Genomic DNA, 23,825 nt, shown 5'->3' with positions numbered 1-23,825 from the left:
ATTAGGCTATCTTCTGATTTTTTTTTTTGACTGTATAATTGGTATTAATTAGATTCATGTTTCTTGAGAATGGCCTTTATATTAGGTTGGTTATTCTCTTTTTATTTCAAATAATTCTCATTCTGTCATTCAGTAATTTTACTATTAGGAATGACTTCTAAATCTGAAGTAATTTATTTCAATAATCAAATGAAAATAAGGGCCAGTGAGAGATGTGAGATTAATTTAAAATGTTACCAAAATTAAAGGAAACGTTTTTAAGAAGATTACAAATTTTGCAAATACTCGGGTAGGCTGTATTAACAAAGTTCAAACAATTCAACTGATTTCAAGTAACAATAAATTTTTATTTTTAAATTTTAGGTTTCTTACTGAAGTACTTCTTCCTATAGTGAAGACTGAGTTCCAGTTGCTTTACGTGTACCATCTCGTGGGACCATTTTTACAAAGATTTCAGCAAGAGAGAACTCGATGTATGATAGAGGTAGAATAAAATCTGGGTTTTCCATGATAAGATTAAGTTCTAAAAGATATATTAAGATTTCTTTCCCAGTGTTTTTCAAACTGCGTATCATTACCATTAGTAGGAAAATCATTTTAGTGGGATCTAAGAGCAATTCTTGAGGCCTTAGTGTCCCCATAACTTAGTATGCCTATAACGAGTTTGATGTGTGATGTGTTGAACTGGAGATGCAGGGGAAAATATCTGTCATCAAGGTTGAGAAGAAAGTTAAGGACGGAGAAGTGCATTTGAGAACATTCTCTGTAGTACAGAGGAATTCATTAAAATGATGGGAATGGTTGAAGTCAATCACCTATAACAAGAGTATAGATAAAAGAAAATGAGCCAGGAGTAGACCCTTAAAGTATGAGCCACCAAATGGAACTAAGAAGGTCCAGTATAAAGGCTCCCTGAGATTGCAGATATCCCAGCAATTGAGAGGTCGTTTCTAGAAAAGGGATTGTCTAGCTCTTAAGTTTAAGCGAATACTATTAGCAAGAGAAGTTGCATGTAAGCTCTATGAGGAGGCAGTTTGTAGCGCTCTGGATTCCATTATAAATGCAGGCAGTTTCATATCACCCATGTGCAGAGGTCTGTCTGATAGTGACAATTCCTCAACAAACATGTTATCCTCTGTGCTAGTCTTGTAATGGAGTCTAGCTGCATCAAGCTGAATTATTGAACCATTTTCTTACCATTTAAATAATTTTATATTATTTGTTAAATAGATTGGTGTGGCATTTTATGACATGTTGCTGAACGTAGACCAGTGTAGCACCCACTTAAACTACATGGATCCCATCTGTGACTTCCTGTATCATATGAAGTACATGTTTACTGGTGACAGTGTAAAAGAGCAAGTAAGTTCACTTTAATTATTTTTTAATGACATTTAGTTTAGAAAACTTAAATATATGGCGGATAGACTTTTTTGTTTGGGTGAGTGGGGTTTTTGGTTAATTTTTTCTTTTAAGGGGACAAGGTTAATAGACCTTTTTAGGCTACCTGGCATATTACTCTGGACATAGTGTTAAAGTAAATACCTATTATAATTTCTCACACTTTTCCCCTTGATATTTGCAGCAAAACATCTGAAAAAGACCTGGGGGTTTATTAACAGTAAACTCATTAGGAAGAAACAGTACGGTATGGCTACTGAAAAGATCAGAGAGGCCTTGTGTTATAAGCGAAGCAGGGCCTAGTTTTCCCCACAGTGATTAGGGTGCACTGTGAGGATGTGAGACAAATCGCAGCATGACAAGAAGACTAAAACCGGGAGGGTCAGGAGAATAACTAATGAAGGGTGTTTGAAGGAACTGGGGGTGCTTAACTTGAATTTTTAAAGTCCTGGGGAATTCATTGTATTCTTACTGTTTGGGCGTTGCCATTTGGAATAGGTATTAAATTTGTTCTGTGTCACTTTAAAAGGTATTCAAACTGGTGAAGTTAAAGGGAGGCACGTTGTAACTCAGCATATAAAGAGCCATTCCCTGGGAGAGCTGTCTCAAAGTGGAAGGGTCCTCCTTAAATCATAACTGAGTTTCCTGTCTGTGGGAACCAGGATCTCAGCTGTTTTAGAAGGGTGGAGAGAGGGCAGATAGGTGGAATTAAGTGACCTCCCCTCCATACTTCAATGTTATTTCTCTCTAAAATGGGAGGGGAACATAAATTGATAGACGTAAACATATGACTCCTAGTGTGAGGGATTCGTTCCTTGGGGCTGGCGACATGGGGTGGGGAGGGTGTCGCCTCGTTCATGCCTCAGCAGGATGGTCACGTGGGAACCAATTCAGAAATGTTCTCGTTAGCATATTCCCTGTATTTGGGCCTAAGGAACTTTGACACAAGGGGAATACAAAAAGGAAGAATTATCAATGGGCTGATCTTTCCTAGTAAGATCCAAAAACATCTGAGTAAAGCTAAGAAAGCTCTGGAACTGCTTGATGTATTTATTTCTTTAAAGTTTTTTAAGTAAGAGTAGATCTTATATTATTTAGTTTGAATTTCAAGTGTAAATCAAAACCAGAAAGTTAGCTTTATAGATAAATGTTATGAACGTAAGTTATTCAGAGAACTTCGACATATAATCGTGCTTTATGCTTCCCTTATGTGATACCTTACGTGAAGACGGTATCTTAAAAGGATGATCCCCTTGGTGGGTATGTAGAATTCCCAGTGTAAACTCTACTAGCTATCGTCAGTGGGACGACTGGCTAGCTAGGTAAATGAGTATGTTTTTGTAAGTGTATGCATACATAGATAGACGCACATGCACATATATACATATATATATAATGTGTGTGTGAGGGACAACACGTTTTTTCTCATGTAAGAGAGAAAGTTTTATCTGCTTTTGTTAAAACACAAAACATTCAGAGAAACATCTCATCCACCTGTTCCACTCCCTAGTTTATTGTCTCAGGATATGTGTAAATTGCTTCTTTAAAGGTTGGAAATTGACGTTCTCTGGTTAAAATACTTTTTAATGTGTTTTCATTTTTTAGGTAGAGAAGATTATCTGTAATTTAAAACCAGCTTTAAAACTTCGTCTTCGATTCATCACTCACATTAGCAAGATGGAACCGGCTGCAGTGCCTCCACAAGCCATCAATAGTGGGTCTCCAGCACCTCAGTCTAATCAGGTGCCAGTGTCTCTACCAGTGACTCAGTGAAGTCAGGGTGTGCTGTGGTGAAAACGGACTTCAGTCTATTAAATCTGAACATGATCGTGCTACATAGTGGTGGAGTAGAGGCAGTGATGTTCAGATTGTTTTATTCTGATTCAAATGGTGAATCTGTTGACTTCCAACTCCCATCTCCCTATGTTTTTGTCTCTAAGAGATAAAGTAAGCTACATGTTGTTCATATCCACAACAATGTACTAGAGCTACCTAGGAATGGGGACATATCTGATTAAATGACTTTTACTAGGCACTCTCAATCTTTCCTATCTTGACCATTGTTTTTATTTTTTAGTATTAATGACTTATTCAGTCTTCAAATACACTGTTTTAAAGGCACCACACACGTAAAATAGTTATTACAAATCCTTTTATACATAAATCTCTTTTGGTGTATCTGGGATAAGAGATTTTTGTCAAGTAAAGGACTCTAGGTTTCATTGCATTACTGGAGCAAATAGGTTCATATTCTTTTTAAAATGGCTTAAATTTTTTATCATAGATTTCCAAGTAAATGGGCTAATATTTGTAGTGTAGATTGGCAAGTTTTTGCCTTTGCCATGGACTTGAACTTACTATATGAAATGAGTTGGAAGTCATGTAAGAAAATAACATAGCTAGGGCTTCCCTAGTGGCGCAGTGGTTGAGAAACTGCCTGCTAATGCAGGGGACACGGGTTCGAGCCCTGGTCTGGGAGGATCCCACATGCCGCAGAACAACTAGGCCCGTGAGCCACGACTACTGAGCCTGTGCGTCTGGAGCCCGTGCTCCACAACAAGAGAGGCCACGATAGTGAGAGGCCCGCGCACCGCGATGAAGAGTGGCCCCTGCTTGCCACAACTAGAGAAAGCCCTCGCACAGAAACGAAGACCCAACAACACAGCAAAAATAAATAAATAAATTACTAAACTCCTACCCCCAACATCTTCTTTAAAAAAAAAAAAAAAAGAAAAGAACATAGCTAGAAATGCATAAGCTTAATAAAATCATCCTTAAGTGGTGATTCTTTAATCTGTTTTTAAAAATAAATCAGTTGCTTTTCCAGGTTGACACTCTCACCTGTGTGTGTGTGTTTTGCATGTATTTAGAAACCTGTGTAGCAGTGACAGAATCTTACAAAGAGATAAAGAGAAAAGAAGTTTCTAGGGATTACAGCTTTGAACAACATGGAAATATGGTCCCTTTTCAGGTTGGGTAGCTTTATCTCCTGAAATCAAGAGTTCCACTCTATGTACAGGGGCTGATATAGGTGTTTATTTTTAATGCCAGCATATTTTTATTTGGAAATGAATGTGTATTTCTCTAACGATAAGGCTTTTGCCAAAATGGGAATATAAGCTTTTTAATTTCACAAAAGTTAGCATTTCCATATCTTGAATTTCATACCAAGAGGGAATTGATACAGTTTATACTAATTGTACTAACTTTTACCAAGGCAAAACATTTTTCTGAAAGACCAAACCTTTGGGAGGATAACTAGAAGTTTAGTCGATTTGCTAATTATGTCATCAACTGTGAGATTTTTATATGGCGTTTCCATGTTTACTTAGGCGGGTTAAGGTAATCAGTAGGCTTATGGTTACCCTCCCGAGCAGCTCCAAAGCAAGCCAAGGTTATTGCTACTGCTGTGTTCACTGTCCGAGTTACTTCTTCTGGTGTCTTCCCCAGAGATGGATTCACTTCCATTATATCTAATCCTGACAGTAGCCCTACAACAACAAATGGAAATAATGTAATTTATTAAACAGTTGACATTTTTAATTGAGTACAGACTGACTTGAAATATTATCTGGGAATAGAAAGAGGTGTAATAACTGAAAACATTTCAGTCATTGCATCATGCAGTGGACATTTAGGAAGTGTCTTGGGGCTCCATCTTCAGATTTGGGAGGTATCAATATATATTGGCCGGGTGTACACTTCCTTCTTTATTCACTCAGATTTTTACATACCTGTTTTGTAAATTTCTTCTGTGATGTAGAGACCTTCTCTGTAAGACAGACCTCCCTGGACTGGTGTGCCAGTAGCTGGTGTGAAAGACGGGTCCAGTCCATCAACATCAAAGCTCAAATGAATTGGCCTTTTCTTTCTTTTAAGAGGTGGGAAAGGAATTCAGTTTAAAATTGGTGGTTTAATATTTCGTGGAAAAATACAGTTCTTACTTTATAAAAAGTAACAACCCAGTGAAGTTCCATGATTGTACTTCCTTGCTTTATTAATAACTTACATTGACCAGTGTCAGTAGCAAGTCCTTTTCATAATATTTATGTTACACACATACAAACACACATACACACACACAAGTATCATACCTTCCTAGTAGATAGCTGAATGCTTCTTCCATCACCTTGCCAATTCCCAGTTTATCCACTTCAGTCATTGAAAAGTATTTAATTCCCAGAATTTTCAAAATGTAGCTATGAAAGAGAATATATTAATCTACAATTTATAAGGAGACTGACCCTATGCCCTCTTATTTCCTTTTAAAGAAAAGATCAGTGTGGTGAGATTAAAAAAAATAAGTTTGGTGAACTGTATGTATATATCAATATATTTCTAAATAGCAAGTCAACGTAAAAATCACCTGAATACATACACGTATATGTATGTACTTGTATACATATAAATATGTGTAGATATAGATATATAGACTTGGTGCTGAAAATAATTTTTTCTCATCGGCTCGACCAGCACACCTAGCAAGAGAAAGGACAAAAAGGAAGATAAGTCACATCAAGGAATAAACTTACTGTTCCCCAGGGTCCACGTCTCTCAGGCCAATATACACAATATCTTTGGCAGATAGGCAGGGAGTCACCCAGGAGAATCCTGGGACATCGGGAATCTAGAATTGCAATGGTTCCATTGGGTTATATATGCTTCTCTTGAGCAAATCTTACATTGAAAGTTAAGGACACTTGTTAGATTGCGTGTATCTGGTTTAGAACATAAATCTCAGGGAAATCATTAAAATATAATACAAAATGAAGAAGTTCCGGCCCGCCTGTGCTACCCTTGTTTGCTTTGGCCTTACCCAGCTTCACCCTGTGGCCCACACCTAACCTGAATCACTTGTCAGCATTTACCTGCCCTGCGCCCCATTTCCACTCTGCCCTGCTCTCCTGGAACTCCTCTGTAAAGAAATCAGTGTGCTTCCATTACTTTCATAGCTTCCTTCTTTTCTTCTCTTTCTCAGTAAAGACTTAATCCAGAGGGTGGTTGAGAGTGGCTAAGGGAAATTTTCGATCAGACCTTTGGTTTGGCCGTACCTTCAGATGGCCTGGAGCCAAGCTTGGCTCTTCCCGTGAGCTGGCTATGCATTTTGCAAGCCTGTCACTTTGGTCATCTGTTCGGAAAACACTGCTGCTGACATTTAACATGAAGGAGGTTTTGATCCCCGAGTATCATCACAACGGCCAATTTGCTACGGTTGAATCAATAAAAATTGTTTTATTGATATGCTACAGCATATCAATAAAATTATGAACTACAATGTTAAATCTCATTCTGGAATTTCATCTTAACGTCTTTTAGAAAAGAAGTTTCCAAGGAGGAGGTAGTTCTTCCTCTTGTGGTTTAGATATATGTTTCTCACAGTAAAGATGTTAAATAATAAACCACCATAATCCTCATTTTAAAACTCCATGTTTGAAAAGGCCCTATGATGTGGAGGGGACGCTTGGTAAGAATGAGAGGCTTTGGGGTTTGTAGTAGAAGGAGGAGGTGCCAGGAGACCAGTTCTGGTCCTTGCTGCACATTTGGTATGTCTGTTAACCTCTGAACCTCTGTTAACTTGTTTATAGAGGATTCCTCTCTGCCCCACCTACTACAAAGGGTAGTTTAAGAATCAGAAGGGAAGCTACATATGAAGTCAGTTTGCAAACTGTCAAGTAAGGTAGAGGTACAGAGCCTCACCACCTCTATCCGCCCACCCATTGCTTATTGGCTGCCCAGAAAAAAAGTTTGAGAAGTTAATCAAGAAGATGGCCCAGGGGTTCTTACTTCCCTTCCGCCTCCTGAGCTTCTGCTAAAGATAATTCTTTTGTAACAAAATACGAACCAGCTGTTTACCTTTCCCTTTAGTTCCTTCAGGAGGAAAGATACAGGTTGTCCATGTAAGTTCCCAGTTGTGGTTGTCAGTGGAGTGTTGATGTCGGTGTGAGCATCCACCCAAATGACACAGAGATCTGGGTGGACCCTGGCATGGCCAGAGATGCTGCCAACTGCCAAACTTGAGAGGAAAAGAAGTTTGTATGGACATCAGGTTTGCAGTATCATTACGTACATCATATCAGAAATGCAACATCCTCACCTGACTTTCCTTTAAGTCAAAGTGGCTAATATTTCTGAGAGGTTTTAAACTGGAGATGCCAATTAAACAATGATAACAATAGAGAAAGTATAGCTTATACTTAATATTTACTAACAAGTTATATTTATTCCCTTCAATGGCATTACTAATAAATTTGTAATTTTTTTCAAAACCACCTTCTAATAAAATTGCAAATTATAGTTTAACTAAAAATTAACTGTGTGAAAAGACAGTAGCCACACAAGAAATTTTTTAGCATGAGACACCACTCAACTCTCAGGGTTAAATCAGGCTCGTTTTCTGTACTCTTATCTCTCTTGGTAAATACTAATTCTCCCAAGTGAATTATGACAGAGTCCTTCCATTTTTCTTAAAATCCAATTCTTTTACAATTGGGGAGCATCACTCGGAAGTCCTTACAGCCACTTCAGCCAGTGTATCCTGGGAGCTCACTCACTCAGATCCTCTGCTGGAACTTTCTAGTCTCCTGCTATGTATTTAAGGACCCGCTCTTAGCCAGATCCAGAACCCTCAAAGTTCATCTCAAACATTCCAAGCTCCAGAAAACTTGCCGGAATGAAAACGCTAAGTAATATCTTACACAAAAGTTAAAAGATCAGGATTTGCCATGTGGTGCTTGCATTCTCCCACTTGTGAATGTTCAGGAATCCTCCAGAGAATCGTGAACTTTCAGATTCTCAAAGTGGAAGCAGTCGTTTCTTGATGTTCAGGTATTGATTCAGCTTGATGTTTGTCTTTCCCTACAGGTTTCTTTTCCTTTGGCCATTTGCCACTCTTAAAATTTCCACTTACAAATTTTTCCACTTAGAAAAGAAAGTGAGCTCCAGTTTCTCAATGGTAGTTTCGTCACAGAAGCCCTGGTAACTCTTTGGCTTTAGGGGAGAAAACGGAGGGGGATGAGGTAACTGACTCTTGCATCAAGAGCTATTGTAATGTTTGTACTCTTTAGCTAATTATACTTCTTCTGATAACATATTGTGGGAGCTTGAGAGTAAACATGGAAAGACTTGCACGCAAAAATTATCTTTGCCACATTATTTATAGTGGTGAAAATTTGAAAATAATCTGAATATCTGAAAATATGGATATATATAGTGATATCATACCTTGATGAAAAATTAAGCAACAATAAACAATTATGCTTGTATATATCATGAAGTACCCTAAGGAAATTTGTAGTGTAGATTAAGAACAAAACAGGATAATACACAATTGTTAAAATCAGACACAAGGAAAAAATTATGGCAGGAAGGAAGTATGCCAGATTTTCAAAATTCCAGTAGAAACGGTTGTTAGAGAATTACAACTGCCATTGTTTTTTCCCTTTTATATATGTGTGTGTATTTCAAAATTTTTACAATTATTAACTTTTATAATGGGAAAACGCATGCTTTAGTTGTTGACCTAAATGAGTTGTTTCTATTACCAGTAATCAAGCACAGTAAACTGACTATGAATTTCCTCGGTGCTCATTTATTTAGAAATGTAAGCCTGAATATTTTGCCTAAATCCATTCACATGTCATGTATTTTCTGCTGTTACACAGATAATGCAAGCCTTCAAACAGAGCTAAATTTATGTTTCCAAAATAAAGTAGTAACCAATAAAATTAAAAGAAAAAAGACAGAAAATTTGGTATAAAATATTGATCAATGCTCTCCCTTCCATATTTTCTCTCTTCTCATGGTTTTGGTGATACTTCCTTTACAGTATTTGTGCCAGACTTCCATAGAGATAATCATTAAAAAAGACCTGTGGTCTCCGCCCAGTACAAGACTGGTCCTTCCGTTCCTCTTGATTTCTGCCACCACATCAGCCAGCTGTTCACTTGCTTTTCCCACAGACCTTGGATTCTTCACGACTTGAAAGGGACTGTCATTAGGGACATCAGCAAAGGTCAGGGCCCCATAATCTTTCACATCACACTCTATAATTAAAATTAAAAGTTTCAGGTTACTAAGTAAAAATAGAGATTACAAAACAGCCTGTAGGATGATTCCAATTTTACCAAATAGGTGTATTTGCAAAAAAAAAAAAAAAAAAGTCTGGAATGGCTGTAAAAACTTGTGAAGGTAAAAAACCTTGTCCACTGTTGCCTGACAGCATCATCCCACCCTTGCTGTACACCTGTGCCTGCTGTATACTGGATTCTCTGCAAATATCGATACTGCTTGAATCGAGCCAGTTAGGCTAGACACGAAAGTGTAACAGTGATAAGCTGGTTTGCTCTTAATGGGTGGCATCACTGTCTTGGTCTCTGTCTCTGTTTATGTGCCGTCTACTTTACTACAATAAGCGTGTTTTGTATATGTAATGAAGAAATTGTTTTTAAAAGAATATGTATACATATATATTTATGCCCAGAAGAAAATACACCAATATTTTCTAAATTTTCTCACACTATATTAACAGCCCATGGTTTCAGTCCAATGTGTCACCAGCTGAAGCAGCTCAGCTCCCTGCTCTGTCCATCATACCTGCCTCATAGTGGGACGGTCTGAATTAAATAAGAACGTATGATTAGCAACGAGCCTTAAAGCTTTTGTGAGGTCAGGAAATAAAAGCTCTATTATTATACTTCTTTAAAAAAGAAATTGCAGGTAGCCCAAAGTTTCTAAGGACCTAGGTCACTCCCTAAAAGGCCCTGTTTAGGCTTCAATGTACAGAACTTCATGTGATATAAGTACAGTGTTCTGAACTAACCAGTCATTGTACGCTGTAGTCATTAAATGTCCATGTGTATCCATGATTCACTAACACCTTCAAGAGATTCAACCTGATATAAAATATGACCAAATTATGCTTGTTAACAGAGGGACTAGTCTAGTCCATTTCCCCAAGCCTTCTGTTCTCTCTTGGGGTCTTTTTTTTTTTTTTGCTTTATGAGGTATAATTGTTATTCACTAAAATTCACTCACTTTAAATGTACAGGTCAACCAGTCTTAGAAATATCTACAGTCTTGCAACCATCACCATAATCAAGATTTAGAATATTTTCATCACCCCCTAAATTCCCTCGTGCCCCTTTATGGTCAATCCCTGCCCCACCCTCAGGCAACTACTGATCTTTGTCCTGTTATGCTTTGGTCTTTTCTAAAATTTCACACAGTTGGTAGTCTTTTGTGTCTGGCTTCTTTCACTCAGCATGACGTCTTTGCCATTCATCCATGTTCTTGCCTATGTCAGCAGTCTGTTCCTTTTTACTGTTGAGTACTATCCCATAGTATGGATGTACCACTTTTTGTTTATCCATTCACCGGTTAATAGGCATTTCGTTTCCATTTCTTGGCTTTTATAAATAATACTGCTACAAACATTCGGGTAGTAGTGTTTATAGTATATGTTTTGACTTCTCTTGGGTAACTATCTAGGAGAAGATTTGCTGGGTCGAGAGGTAAATGTATGTTTATTTAAGAAACTGCTGAAGTGCTTTCCAAAGTGGCTGTATCATTATGCATTCCCGCCAGAAATACACGAGGGTTCGAGCTGCTCCATCACCTCCCCAACACTTCATCAGAGTTCTAAATATAAAGATGACCTTGACTTTAGCCCATACTTTTAAAATTATGTCACTTTGCATTTGCATGCTCGTATACATGTATGTATATGTGTACACATATACACACCATGCAAACACTAGGTACTATTATTGTTATTATATTACTGTTTTATTTTCTTTCCTTTCACAAATAGGGGTCCTCTTGCTAGTAGTGTACTTCCTGCTGCCCCTGGCTTTTCATTTTCAATTCCTCTGACTCGCCTACCACCCACCCCCAGGTCTTGCACACACACATTCTCTTATGCAAGAGTCTGGCTGGAAAGACAAAAGATCTGAGTGAGGATATTCATCCAACAGTATTGACTGAGCATGCTCCCCATCACTGCTTTTTTTATAGGCTGTACTTCTAAGGTTATAGCCAATGCTGCAATTCTGTGGTATAAATGTCACTCCAGACACACTCTCTTTTAGCAGGAGCCTGGTCCTTCCTTCAGAGTGAGAAGAAAATCAGGCTGATCTTTCAAGTTAAAAATTACCTTGCTCAAACTAGTGGTTACCAGTGGGGAGGGGCAATATAGGGGTAAGGGATTAAGAGGTACAAACTACTATGTACAAAATAAGCTACAAGGATATATTGTACAACACAGGAAATATAAGCCAACATTTTATAATAACTGTAAATGGAGTATAACCTTTAAAAATGTGAAGTATTATATTGTACATATATGTAACATATAATATTGTACATTAACTATACTTCAATAAAAAGTAATTAATTTTTTCAAATTACCTAGTTCTTTAAGTTTCTCAAGCAGACCAGCCTTCCTCAATACTGTAGGGCCTTCTTCCACCCCTCCTCGTGGCTGAACAATTAAAAAATAGAGTAATTCAGACATTATCATGACCATCTGATGCCCACAATAGGAACCCTTTTCATTAATCAATTGAAGAGTATCAATTTTTGAATACCTACAGAGTCAGGAATTTACATGATCTCATTTAATCATCACAGCAAGGTAGATTGAATTACCGCTATGTCAAATATGAAGATCCAGAATCAGAAAGGTTTCCTAACTTTCCTAACAAGTGGGAGAGCCTTAGTTCACATCCGCATTCTTTAGATTCCAAAACTTGCATCTCCTCTTCTCCATCGCACCGCGTTACCAGCACAGTAAACACATATTTTGTGCAAAAGCACTCTGAGAGATGGAGATACAGTGATTAAAAGGAGAAGGCTTCTGTCTTTGAGTAACTAACAAGCTAATAGGGGATTTGGATATTTAATCCCAATTACAGTGCTTAGAGACTTGCTTCAACGCGGATACAAGATTCATAACCACAAAAACAGGATGATCCTAACTCTGCCAGGAGCAGAGTGTGTCAGAGAAGTCTGCGTGGAGTGGGCTGATACTTCTGTTGAGTTCTGCAACGGTGAGTAGGTGTTCAGGAAAATAGATAGGGTGCTAGAGAAACTTTGCAAACCAGGGGAACAGCTTGAGTAAAAACATAAGGAAGAAAAAAAAAAGAGCGTGGCATGAGAAAGACCTACTTGCAGGTCCTCACGGTGGTAAGTTAGGGCTCTTGGCGAGAAAGCAGGCAGCAGGGAAAATCATCACCCGGGAGCCGAAACCACAAAACTAACCCGGTATTTCAGGTATTTTGACCTGGTTAAGCACAGTTGGCACAATTCTACCTTTGCTCATTTTACATCAGGGAAGCTAAGACGCTTCCTCCTGGCTGTAAATCTTCTCCAGCCTCCTGGCAGATTAGCCATCTAAAGAACCGGTTCTTTCATGTGTCTCTCTGATTCTAATTTCCAACAAGCCTTTTCAATACAGGAGGTTACCTTGTGTTCCCAGGGGAGAAGGTGTGCCAAAAGACAGGTGGATCTATCCCCAGGATTGTGCTGCGGCACCAAACTAAGTAGATATTTCTTCCCAACTCAAATTACCGGATGACTTGCCCTGGCTGCTGGGCAAATCCTCCATGTCAAATTCCTGTCCCTGGCAGCCAGGGACGCCCCACGCTCGGATGGACACATTTGCTCCTTCACTCCACTCCTTTTTTGTATGACTCCCACCCCCTCTCAAGTAGATACAATTTCTCCTTCTTTGAACTCCAACGGTGTGCTGCTTGGCTCAGATTTTGCCTTGGTTTTGTGTTTGTTTTGTCTTTTCTCCATTATTAGATTTCAGTCCAATTTTTTCTACACTTCCAGCACTGTATTTTGTAGTACGGAGCTGACACTTAGTAGATGCTCAAAAATTGTCAATTTGATAAAACTCCCTGCCCTTTTTCCCTCTCCCTTTCCAACTTTAGAACAAATCTCATACACCCCTTACAAGTGAACTTATTTACAAAACAGAAATAGACTCACAGACATACAAAACAAACTTATGATTACCAAAGGGGAGACGGAGGAGGGGACAAATTAGGAGTTCGGGATTAAAATATACACACTACTATATATAAAATAGATAACCAACAAGCACCTACTGTATAGCACAGAAAACTATACTCAACATCTTGTAATAACCTATAATGGAAAAGAATTTAAAATTTACGTTCATATATAAAACTGAATCACTTTGCTGTACACTCAAAACTAACACAACATTATAAATCAACTATATTTCAATAAAAATTTTAAAAATAACACCATTCTGGGGCTTCCCTGGTGGCGCAGTGGTTGAGAGTCCGCCTGCCGATGCAGGGGACACGGGTGCATGCCCCGGTCTGGGAAGATCCCACATGCCGCGGAGCGGCTGGGCCCGTGAGCCATGGCCGCTGAACCTGCGCGTCCGGAGCCTGTGCTCCGCAACGGGAGAGGCCACAACAGTGAGAGGCGTGCCTACCGCCAAAAAAATAAAAATAAAAATAACACCATTCTGAACTTTAAGATTTATAAAAAAAAAAAAAACCACAACAAATCTTATACACCCCTTAGTTGATACAAAAGTCCTCCCTCAGTATCTGTAGAGGATTGGTTCCAGGACACCCACCCTACCCCACCACCTCCCCATCCCCCCACCCCTACTCCCCCTACCCCCTGCCCCCTGCACGGATGCTCAAGTCCCTTACATAAAATGACATAAAGATATTCCAGATACAGAACCCGCAGATATGGAGGCCCAGCTGTATATTTATTACAATATCACAGTCGATCAATTTCACAGAGTGACACTTCTTAGATTTTTTTTTTGTCTGATTCAAACTGCTTCTAATGATTGGTCTTTTCTCATTGTTCTTTGTTAGCTCTACTGACTTTGAAGCTGGGCTCCATTCCCTAACTGACTGCAACTCTAAGATCCGCTATAGATCTAAAGATGCACCAGTGCAGGTCGGGAGCACAGGCTCTGGTATCAGACAGTCCTGTCTGGAATTACACAGTCGAAGCTGTGTGACCTTGAGCAAGTTCTCAAATCTCTCTGAGCCTTAGTTAACTCAACAGTAAAATCAATACAATACCTACTTCATTCTTTGCCACCACCTCCTCCCCTTAACCACTGCCCTGCAAGGGAATGGAGTCCTTTTTCAGATTCAACCTTCTAGCCCTTTAATCCTCTCTTTTGCCTATTTATCCAATTTTACCTCCTTTAAGTGAGGACAGAAATTTATATGTTGGCCATTTTTTTCCCTTCTATGCTATGGCTTAGTGTAGAAAAATATCTCTCTCTGAGTCCTTACTATCACGAGACAATAAGCTTCATTCTCACGGGGCCATGGTTTTTTTTTTGTCGTCGTTGTTTTTTTTGCGGTACGCGGGCCTCTCACTGTTGTGGCCTCTCCCGTTGCGGAGCACAGGCTCCGGACGCGTAGGCTCAGCAGCCATGGCTCACGGGCCCAGCCACTCCGCGACATGTGGGATCTTCCCAGACCGGGGCACGAACCCGTGTCCCCTGCATCGGCAGGTGGACTCTCAACCACTGCGTCACCAGGGAAGCCCCGGGCCATGTTTTAATAAGGAAGAGCTGTAGAAGTCAGGAAGGAAGAATTATGGAGAATGGAAAATGCATCTGGCTATATTTCAAAATATTATCCCCTGGAGTGGCTGTTATTATCAGCATTTGGCCTTCTGCTGAGGTCCAGGGGTCAGAGCATATTCAAGCCGTTTCCTCCCTTCCTTCCTTCCTTCCTTCCTCCTCTCTTCTTTCCTTCCTTCTTTTTTTATCAGTTATTTCAGGGCTATCTTTGTTAGAACCTGTCCCAAGAATAGGTGAGCACATTGTGGATTTTGCAATTACCCCCAGCATTAAAAGAAACACTTCTTTGTCAGCAAAATGTCCCTGTGTTTCAGGAGAGACCTTTGGAAGATTTCCAGGGAAAGTGAAGCAGTATTGACTGACAGTCCAAATGCAGTTTGCATCTCTAACCTCCGACCTGTTTTGTAATAAAGAAGCCAGAGTGCAAAGCAAGAGTTCAAAACTAAGAGAAGAAATACATTGCTCAGACGGGCAAAGAGAAAGTTCTAAGACACCTGAGAAACCCCATTTAAAACAACCACAACCACAAAAAATCAGCCTGGGAAGGTGTCAATTCACACTCTATCCTGTTTGTTTTTGTTTTTGTACTTCCCCACCCCCCCTCTGTTAGCACAGACGCTTACAGGAGTCGACGATATCTGTAATCTCATTAGATTTACCAGAATGAGTGTGCCTGGGCAGAAAAAAAAAAAAAAGACTCTAATTTACGTGTGGCTGGCATGTTTTGGAATCTGGGAGTTTGATAAATTCATTAGTCCTTTCAATGTGGTCAACTTGCAGGTGGGTTTCCTTTTTTGTTTTTCTTTCTTCCTCCCTCAAAGAGAGGTGCACAAGGGACTCTACCGAGTCCATGAAATCAGTATTTTATAGAATCATGAAAGCCCTAAAATAATATAAATCACTTGCAAAGTTGATAAATCAATAATGTTTAGGTTATCCACAGTTTTAAATTCTAAAGGTTGCTGCCCGTCTATGAAATTTTTCTAGGTGTCAATTACATAACTAAACAAATATGTTTTCTTAAAATTCTATCTCCTTCTACATACACAGTAACACCAAAAGCATCGAGAGCACGGAAATCTAAATGAGCAGCTACAATGCAGAAATAGTCTATTTCCATTCAAGTAAAAATATTTTCTCTTAAAAAATTATGAGGAAAAATTCAGCAGATTTAAATAAAATTAGCTGTGGCTGAGATTAGGAGCCATAAGAATAAATGGATTTGTGACCATAATTATACAATGATGCAAAATGGTGAGAGGACTTTAAAACATAGATTTCAGGTCAGGTTGTATCAGGGAATTTAACTAACTAGACATTAACACCTTAGTAATTTTGAAGTTCGAAACTTTCTCATAAATTCCGGTTCTTCAAAGCCAGGGTTTTTACTCACCTGGCCCTTTGAGAAAGGAGCTCCGATGATCCCTATGGATTTTGGCTTGGAACTCATGCTCCGGCACTGCTCACCGCTGCACCCAGGGTTTCGAGGCAGTCGTCACTCTGTGCAACTCTCAGTGACGGAGAGCACATATTTTTTTTCTATTTATAATTGAGTTAAATCTGTTTACTTTATTCTAATGAGGGAGAGTGGCTCCACCTACTGAAACAAAGCAACAGTCAAGTGGAAGTCCAGCAAGTTCATACTTGGAATAGCTATGAGTCCTCTGGGTCTAGGTCTCTAATTAAGTGAGATCATTCATGTAGACAGTTCACACCCATTTGACAAAGCCAGCTGGTGACATTAATCTTTCCTAATCACCACTTTGATTTCCTAATTATCTTTTCTAGTCATAATTAATCAATCAAAACCACAGAAGAAGTGCTATGGTTCTTGCGGTGCAAACTCAGGGCATGGTACTTACCTCCTCCAGGTCTTTGCATCCTCCTGTGTCGAAAGGGCTGGGACTAGCAAGATGGTCTCCCACATCCTTTCCAGCGCTACAACGCTGAATTCAGTTTTCACTCTGGGATTAATAGTTAATCCACGAGGCACACCTCATACACCACCAGAGCACAGTCTCAGGGAAGGCATATGACTTCCTTTTCTGATTATTAATTAAAGAAAAAATTAATTGCCTGATTAATAACCCAGAAGCGTTACCATACTAATTTTGAAATACGATATGTGGGAAAGTAACAGTTATTGGACTCATAATATCAAAATGAAATAGAGATGCAAAAACAGCCACGACTGAGTTTTTATCATGTGCCAGATGCTGTTCTGTTTTATATTATCTCATTTAATCCTTATGTGAATTTTATGACCAGTCTCATTATTTGTGTTATTTTACTGATGAAGCAACTAAAGTTCAGAGGGGTTGCCAAATGTCACAAAGAGGAAGAGGCATGACACAGTCGTAGGCATTCTGGAGCCACCTAACCACTGGACTTTACATTCTAAACGCAGATGAAGTGTCAGCTATGTGTGCCTGGCAGACCAGTGTGTAAGATCTTATAGAAAAACCCAAACGAACTTTTTGGCCAACCCAATATATCCTAGATATTTACTTGGGGTATTTTGTATAGCTAAGTATTAACCTCTTATGGTTTCACATTGCAAATAACTTTTTTCTAATCTGTCAGTAACCTGATAACTTTATATGTCATCACTCAAGATTCTTATTTTTTGAAATGGACAGTTGAATAATTTTTTCCTTATGCTTTGCACTTTGGAAGTTTCATTAAGTCCTTTCTACTCCAAGATCACAAATATGTATTTCTGTATTTTCTCCTATTTGCTTTAGAGTTTATGTTTCACATTTAGTTCTTTAATCCATCTATACCCATCTTTGTACATTGTGTAAGTTTTCCAACTCTATTTTCCCTTGTAGAGTCCATCCGCTTCCTCAACAACACCCACTGAGCCGTCCTTCCATTTTGCCTCATGGATTCGAGTGTTATTTCCCTCGTGTACCAAGTTCCCCTAGACACATGGGCCCTTTCTTCTGATCCATTGGCCTATTTACCTGTGGCTGTACCAGGTCCACACTCTTTGATTATCCTGGCTTCACGGTATACCTTACCATTCTTCGGTTAATAGTAACATTTTGCTCTTCTTTTTCAAAACTGATTTAGCTATTTATGAGCCTCTGTTCATCTACATATTCAGAATAAGTTGATGGGTTCCTTAAAAAAAATCCTGCTAGGATTTTTACTAAATTTGTAGATGAGTCCATAGAGATTTGATATCTTTCAGGTTTCATTGTGGGTGTATTATTTTTACTCTAACATCTGAAAGTTCCTTCTATATCAAGCTGAGTTTGCCTTCCTATTACTTGACCCGGTGATTACAACCCTTCAATCCAAGTAAAACACACTATCCCTCGGCTTCATGTACTTCTTGCATTCTCTATCGTTTAGCCTGTATATCCCCAAATACCTCACCAGTTTCTTATATTACATGATGGCTACTCTCCTTCAGGTCATCAACTTGGTCATTCCCTTCGAAACATCTTCTGGCTTCCCTATGGCCTCCTTAACTATGTGATTCTATCCAGAACCAAGTGCACACATCCAGGTGTAGGTGGAGGCATCTAGCCCATCAAAGACAAATTTGGTAATGCTTGACTTTCCAATTCACTGATAAAAATACTGAACAGGGCAGCACCTATGCAAGAGCTCCTTGGCATTCTGATGGAAACCTCAGCCCAGATTGTCATAGTTCCATTCATTAGTCATGGATCCATAGGTACAGCTGTTCCCTCAATTCCCAGCTCAACCACTCTATCTTGGCTGTAAGGATATCATAAGGAAAACTTCCAGGTATGTCAATAAATTCTTGCTACATTTTGCCTGCTACATTTTGTCACTTACCAGTCTGACTTCCCTGTCAAAGGTGATGAATTGACCCTGAGAGACACTCTCTTCTTGGTAAACCCATGCTGACTTCTAGTGATCACTGTTTCCTTTTTGTTGTGAACATAAACCATCTTTTTGATCTCCAAAGCTGTCATCTCAGGACTTCAAAAGGAAGAAGACAGAGGGCATCTTACCTATATCATCCTATCAGAGCTCCAGTTTTTCCAGCTCAATCCTTTCCTTTATTTTAGAGTGTACATATTAAGTTTTTAAAGCCCTTCTCCTAGTAGTACAAACCTCTTATCTAATATCTCTCCTTCTCTCCCTCCGTCTTTCACTCTCTCTCTCTGTCTGTCTCTGTCTCTCTCTCTCTCTCTCTGAAATCCTATCTAGCACTTTCCTGAAGATGGGACCACATCTTATTTGACTTTGATCCAAAGCCACTAGAATGAGGTTTGACACACAGGCCCTTGTATTAGTTGCCTAGAGCTACCATAACAAAATATCACAAACTGGATGACTTAAAAGAGCAGAAATCTGTTATCTCATAATTCTGGAGGCTGGAAGTTTGAAATCAAGGTGTCACAGAGCCATGCTCCTCCTGAAACCGATAGGAGAATCGTTTCTTGCCTCTTCCTAGCTTCTGGTGGTTTTCCAGCGACCTGTGGCATTCCTTGGCTTGTAGATACATCACTCTAATCCTCCATCTTCACATGGTCTTCTCCCTGTGTCTCTGTGTTTTCCCATGGCCATCTTCTTATAAGGTCACAGGTCATATTGGATTAGGGCCCGCCCTACTTCAGTATGACCTCATTTGACTAGTTATACATGTATGCAATGACCCTATTTCCAAATACGACCACATTCTGAGGAACTGGAGATAAGGACTTCACCATATCTTTAGGGGAACACAGTGCCACCCTTAAGAGCCCTCCGCTAATGGTTTTGCAATAAAAAGAAAGGATGAATAAATAAGTTACATGATGAGAGAAACCAAAAAATCATAGAGCTCTTACTGTCTACCTCTTTCTCTTTCTAAGGCTTCAAACTGTGGCCCATCTCTGCATTGTCCTTTCATCAGCCAACTAACAAACACGACTGTCTTCCAATGAAGCCCAGGAGTCTTAGCACTTTTACAAAGAACTAGAAAGTACAAAAAATCCAAAGGACTAAATCTCTAATGAAGTGATTTCAGGGAACCATTTTGTTTGATGCATTACCCAAACTTTTTTTTTCTTCTAAATATTTTTGTATTGTATACATTCTTTGTATTTTGTTGTAACATATTATTTGAGAACAGATTCCATTAAAGATTTTCTTTTCCTTTAAGCCATCTCTTACTCAGGAAGTGACCTGAAAGGCTGGCATTGGAGCCTGTTTCATCTCGGTCTGGGTCAGGGTGGGTGTGAGGGGTGTGGGTACGACAGCAGGGGGGTGGGTATGACAGCAGGGGGGTGGGTCTACGATGTATGTGCTACAGATGGGACGTTCGCGCTCGGCACCAGTGTTTCCAGGTTGGTGGTTCTTAAGTTTTCTTGAATTACTGAGTGTTCTTTTTTTTTTTAATTTTTATTAGAGTATAGTTGATTTATAATGTTGTGTTAGTTTCTGCTGTACAGCAAACCTGATTCAGCTATACATATACATAGATCCACTCTTTTTTGCCCGAACTCTTTAAACCCAATACAATAAGAAGGGGCCCGCTCCTGGAACACTTTGATTTTATAGAAGTGTTCAAACTAATGATCGCTGGTACATTACCTAGTCATGTCTCTAGAAAGGAACTCTTCTAACCCTTTGAGGCATGCTAGAAGCTTCAGCAGAGTGGGCGGCCATGAAAGAAGCTTCCCTCTGAGCGTCTGGCTCGTGTCACTTCATGACTATGTATTTATAGCCTCCTCCTCTTTCTTTGCCTTCCTCTTACCCAGTCAGACTTGAGGCAGTCCTCCTGAGGGTGTGGGGGCTATAGGAAACAAAATGTCGGGATGTCACTGATCTCTCTATGAGCATAGGAGCTCGGGGCAGCACTGCACCAGGAGACAGTGAGTAACCCCAAAGTGGAAGACCCACCCACCTGGTGCCCCGAAGTCTCCAGAGCTATCCCTCAGTTCCCAAGGGGACCCTGAACTGCAGCCTTGGGATGGGGAAGGTATTTAAGTTTCATTTCGGAAGCTGCAGTGGCAGACTCCCAGACAGAATCTAAGAGAGAAGGAAGAAGGTATAAATCACAGAAAATGATCATCTCTGGTTTCATGAGCACATGTGAGTCACCTGAGAGTACCCTAGAAATAGCGTAGGGACTTAAGGTCCTGCACTAACAGGCAAAGATTGGAGCCAGAGAACTACTGTGTATGCCTGTTATTGGGATCTAGATTTACTCCAAGGTAATGTGGCTGGGAATGTAGGAAGTCAGGCATATGGAAAAACCGTGTCCCCCGAGGTAGAGCAGCTTGTTCAATTCACACAACGAATTGAGTCTAGAGCTGAGAACGGGATCCACATTTCTTGGATTCCTCTAATGCCACTCCCACTTCTCATGCCACCTCTCTTCACCTGCAAGACTTCTTCATTCTTATAAACGAGACAGTCAAACTTTAGCTTTTAAAAAATTAAAAGGATTTTCGGAATCTTTCAGAAATGAAACCTGGTGAGTAGTGAACCATATACTCTGAAAAAGTTGACAAAGAATCTGTAGAAAATTCATCAGGTTCTCTACCTAGACCCAGAGAATCAAATCATTATATGTTATGTTTCAGTGGTTACTTTCGATTTGTCCTACTAAATGGTGGATGCCCTCAAAGTCTGACTTCTCTGGAAAATTAAACTGAAATTAAAAACAAAATTGCCTCTTTTGCTGAGGAGTTTTAGTGTGTCTGTGTATTAATCAGCACTGGATATCAATTTCTTGTAACTATTCATGGAAACCAGAAGTGTGTTAATTTAAGAGATGGCAGGATTTTGTTTTAAGGTTATCTTGGTTCATGCTCTGGGAATTACATTATCTAAGCTCCCAATGAGGCATTTCTGGAGGAAAGTGGGGTTTTGTCTAGTTGTTTTCAAGATTTTTCTCTTTGCCTTTGGCTTTCTGTAGTTTTGGTGTGCTGGGTCTAGCTGTGCATTTCTATATATCTTTCTTGGATTTTTTTGGCTTCTTGAATCTGTGGATAAATATTGTTTATCAGGTTGTTTTTAATTCCCAGCCATTTTTATATGTGCAAGTGTCTCATATTCTCCGCCTCACCTTCTTTCTCCACTTATTCTGGGATTAAAGTGAAAAGTATGTTAGGCCTTCTAAGTCTATTCTCTTATCTCTTGCTCTTTTTGTCTTTTTATCTTTCCATGTTGCATTCTAGGGAACATCTTCTGATCTATTCCCTGGTTCAATAATTTGTCCATCAGCTAAATCTCTTTAATGAATTCTCAATTATTATCCATTTTTTTGATATGGGTTTCTTCTCCCTGTAGCTATTTCCAAGTTTGTCTTTCATTTCTTTAAACATAGTAAATAGAGTCAGCTTGTAGTCTGTAGCTGGTAATTAGTGTTTGAAATCTTTTTAGGCCTACTTCTATTCTTATTGTTTCTTTCTTATGGTGATTTGTTTTTTAATGCTAGGTCACCTTTGTGCTGGTCATTGTTAATGAAAATATTTTCAGGAATAATGTGAGGAGATGATAAAAGTATCTTCCTCCGATAAAATCTGTGTAGTTTCCAGGTACCTGGGGCACAACAAGTCTAAAACTACCTTAAATCCAATTCAGGGCCCAGGGTCTCAGTGCCACCCAGGTGAATTGCAACTTGGATGCAAATCTTTGTAAAAACTGGTTAACTTCTTGTCCACCTTACTCTGAGGATAGTCCCTCTAAAGGGTCACAGCTTTTTTTTTTAAGGTCTCTTCTTTAATTCTGAACTTTGTACGCCCTGAGCTTTGATTTATGTCCATTTCACTCCACAAGGCTGTCAAAATAAAAGTTAAAATTTACCTGAATTTTCAAATGCCCCAGAGCAAAAGCAGCTTCTGTTCTAGCTTACTTCCTGAGGCTCCCATTTTCCCTTTTAATTTTAACCTCACAATTCTTTACTGTCATGTTAGGTCATCACTGCTTTTAAGCAAGTTTTGCCCATTATTTTTAGTTGTTGTCATCAAGAGAGATGATCTCAATAACCTAGCCTGCTATTCTTGGAAACTGGAAGTTTACAGGTGAATTTTTGAGAGCATTCTGGCAAAATACCGTAGAAAGTTGAACTTACGGTCTTTCCAGTGACATTTCCCGAAAGGGGGAATCGACAAGATATCCACTCTTTGGGTAAACCGTTTGAAGATGTGTCCTCAGGACACATCAGCAAGGAGGCTTGGCTCTCTGGCTTTCCAGAGTTAAGGACGAATGAGAGTCACCTCTGAGATCATGAAACATCTTTACGTGGCAGAGTCCGGCACTTTGAAGGCAGCCACTCAGTTTTTTAGCTTATAGGCTATCAATTCTCTGGTGAAGGACAGAGCTCCTCTGACCTGTATACGTGCACACTTACATTCTGTGGGTGGTTCAAAACACATTGCTACTCAAAGAGAGGGAGGCTGATGAAAGCAGAGGGCTCTACCTACCTAGATTCCTTGGTAAGTAATCAATCAATCAGTAAGTATTTACTAAAAACCATTTTATTTACTGCTTGCTTCTGTACTTTTCGTTATGTGGGACCAGAGGTATAATATATAGACAGAGCCCTTAACTCAGGATGAAGCTAGGATCACAGATTGCATGAACTTGTTATGTCCCCTTAGACTCCTTTAATCACCTTTAATCTCCTTTAATCACAGTTCCTCAGTTTTTCTTTGTCTTTCATAAACTTCAGACTTTTAAAGAGTCGCTCAACTTAGGTTTGTCTGAGGTTTCCTCTGATTAAATTCAAGTTTTACATTTTTGCAAGAATACCACAAAAGTAATATTGTATACTCTCAGTGTATCACGTTAGAGGGCATGTGATGTTGATTTCTCCCATTACTGTGGAGGTTGACTTTGATCTCTCAGTTAA

At 39.3% G+C, this 23,825-nt stretch overlaps 2 protein-coding genes across 6 annotated transcripts in view; one reads left to right on the top strand and one right to left on the bottom strand.

Annotated features, from left to right (window-relative positions):
- MED23 (mediator complex subunit 23) overlaps positions 1 to 4,231 on the top strand; it is a 42,509-nt gene extending 38,278 nt beyond the window's left edge. For 4 of the 5 annotated variants that reach the window (XM_073789602.1, XM_004313334.4, XM_019951649.3 and 1 more), the window contains 3 exons: positions 364 to 484; positions 1,231 to 1,362; positions 3,007 to 4,231. In XM_073789602.1, the coding sequence (XP_073645703.1) occupies positions 364 to 484; positions 1,231 to 1,362; positions 3,007 to 3,174 (421 nt within the window). In that variant the 3' untranslated portion in view covers positions 3,175 to 4,231. The remainder of the gene's footprint in view (positions 1 to 363; positions 485 to 1,230; positions 1,363 to 3,006) is intronic. The other variant, XR_012324838.1, reaches the window with a different exon arrangement.
- On the bottom strand, positions 4,121 to 16,548 carry ARG1 (arginase 1). Its single transcript, XM_004313335.4, has 8 exons — positions 16,392 to 16,548; positions 11,806 to 11,878; positions 9,269 to 9,443; positions 7,255 to 7,414; positions 5,934 to 6,028; positions 5,496 to 5,600; positions 5,136 to 5,272; positions 4,121 to 4,892 (listed from the first exon to the last, which is right to left on the bottom strand). The coding sequence occupies exons 1-8, from the start codon at positions 16,446 to 16,448 to the stop codon at positions 4,726 to 4,728; spliced, it is 969 nt and encodes a 322-aa protein (XP_004313383.1). The 5' UTR covers positions 16,449 to 16,548; the 3' UTR covers positions 4,121 to 4,725.
- Between the last annotated feature and the right edge of the window lie 7,277 nt (positions 16,549 to 23,825).

The sequence above is a fragment of the Tursiops truncatus genome, chromosome 12, assembly GCF_011762595.2.
Source record: "Tursiops truncatus isolate mTurTru1 chromosome 12, mTurTru1.mat.Y, whole genome shotgun sequence".
NCBI classification, from domain to species: Eukaryota; Metazoa; Chordata; class Mammalia; order Artiodactyla; family Delphinidae; genus Tursiops; species Tursiops truncatus.
The sequence above is the reverse complement of the archived record's forward strand: the minus strand, read 5'-3'. Positions and strand labels throughout refer to the sequence as shown.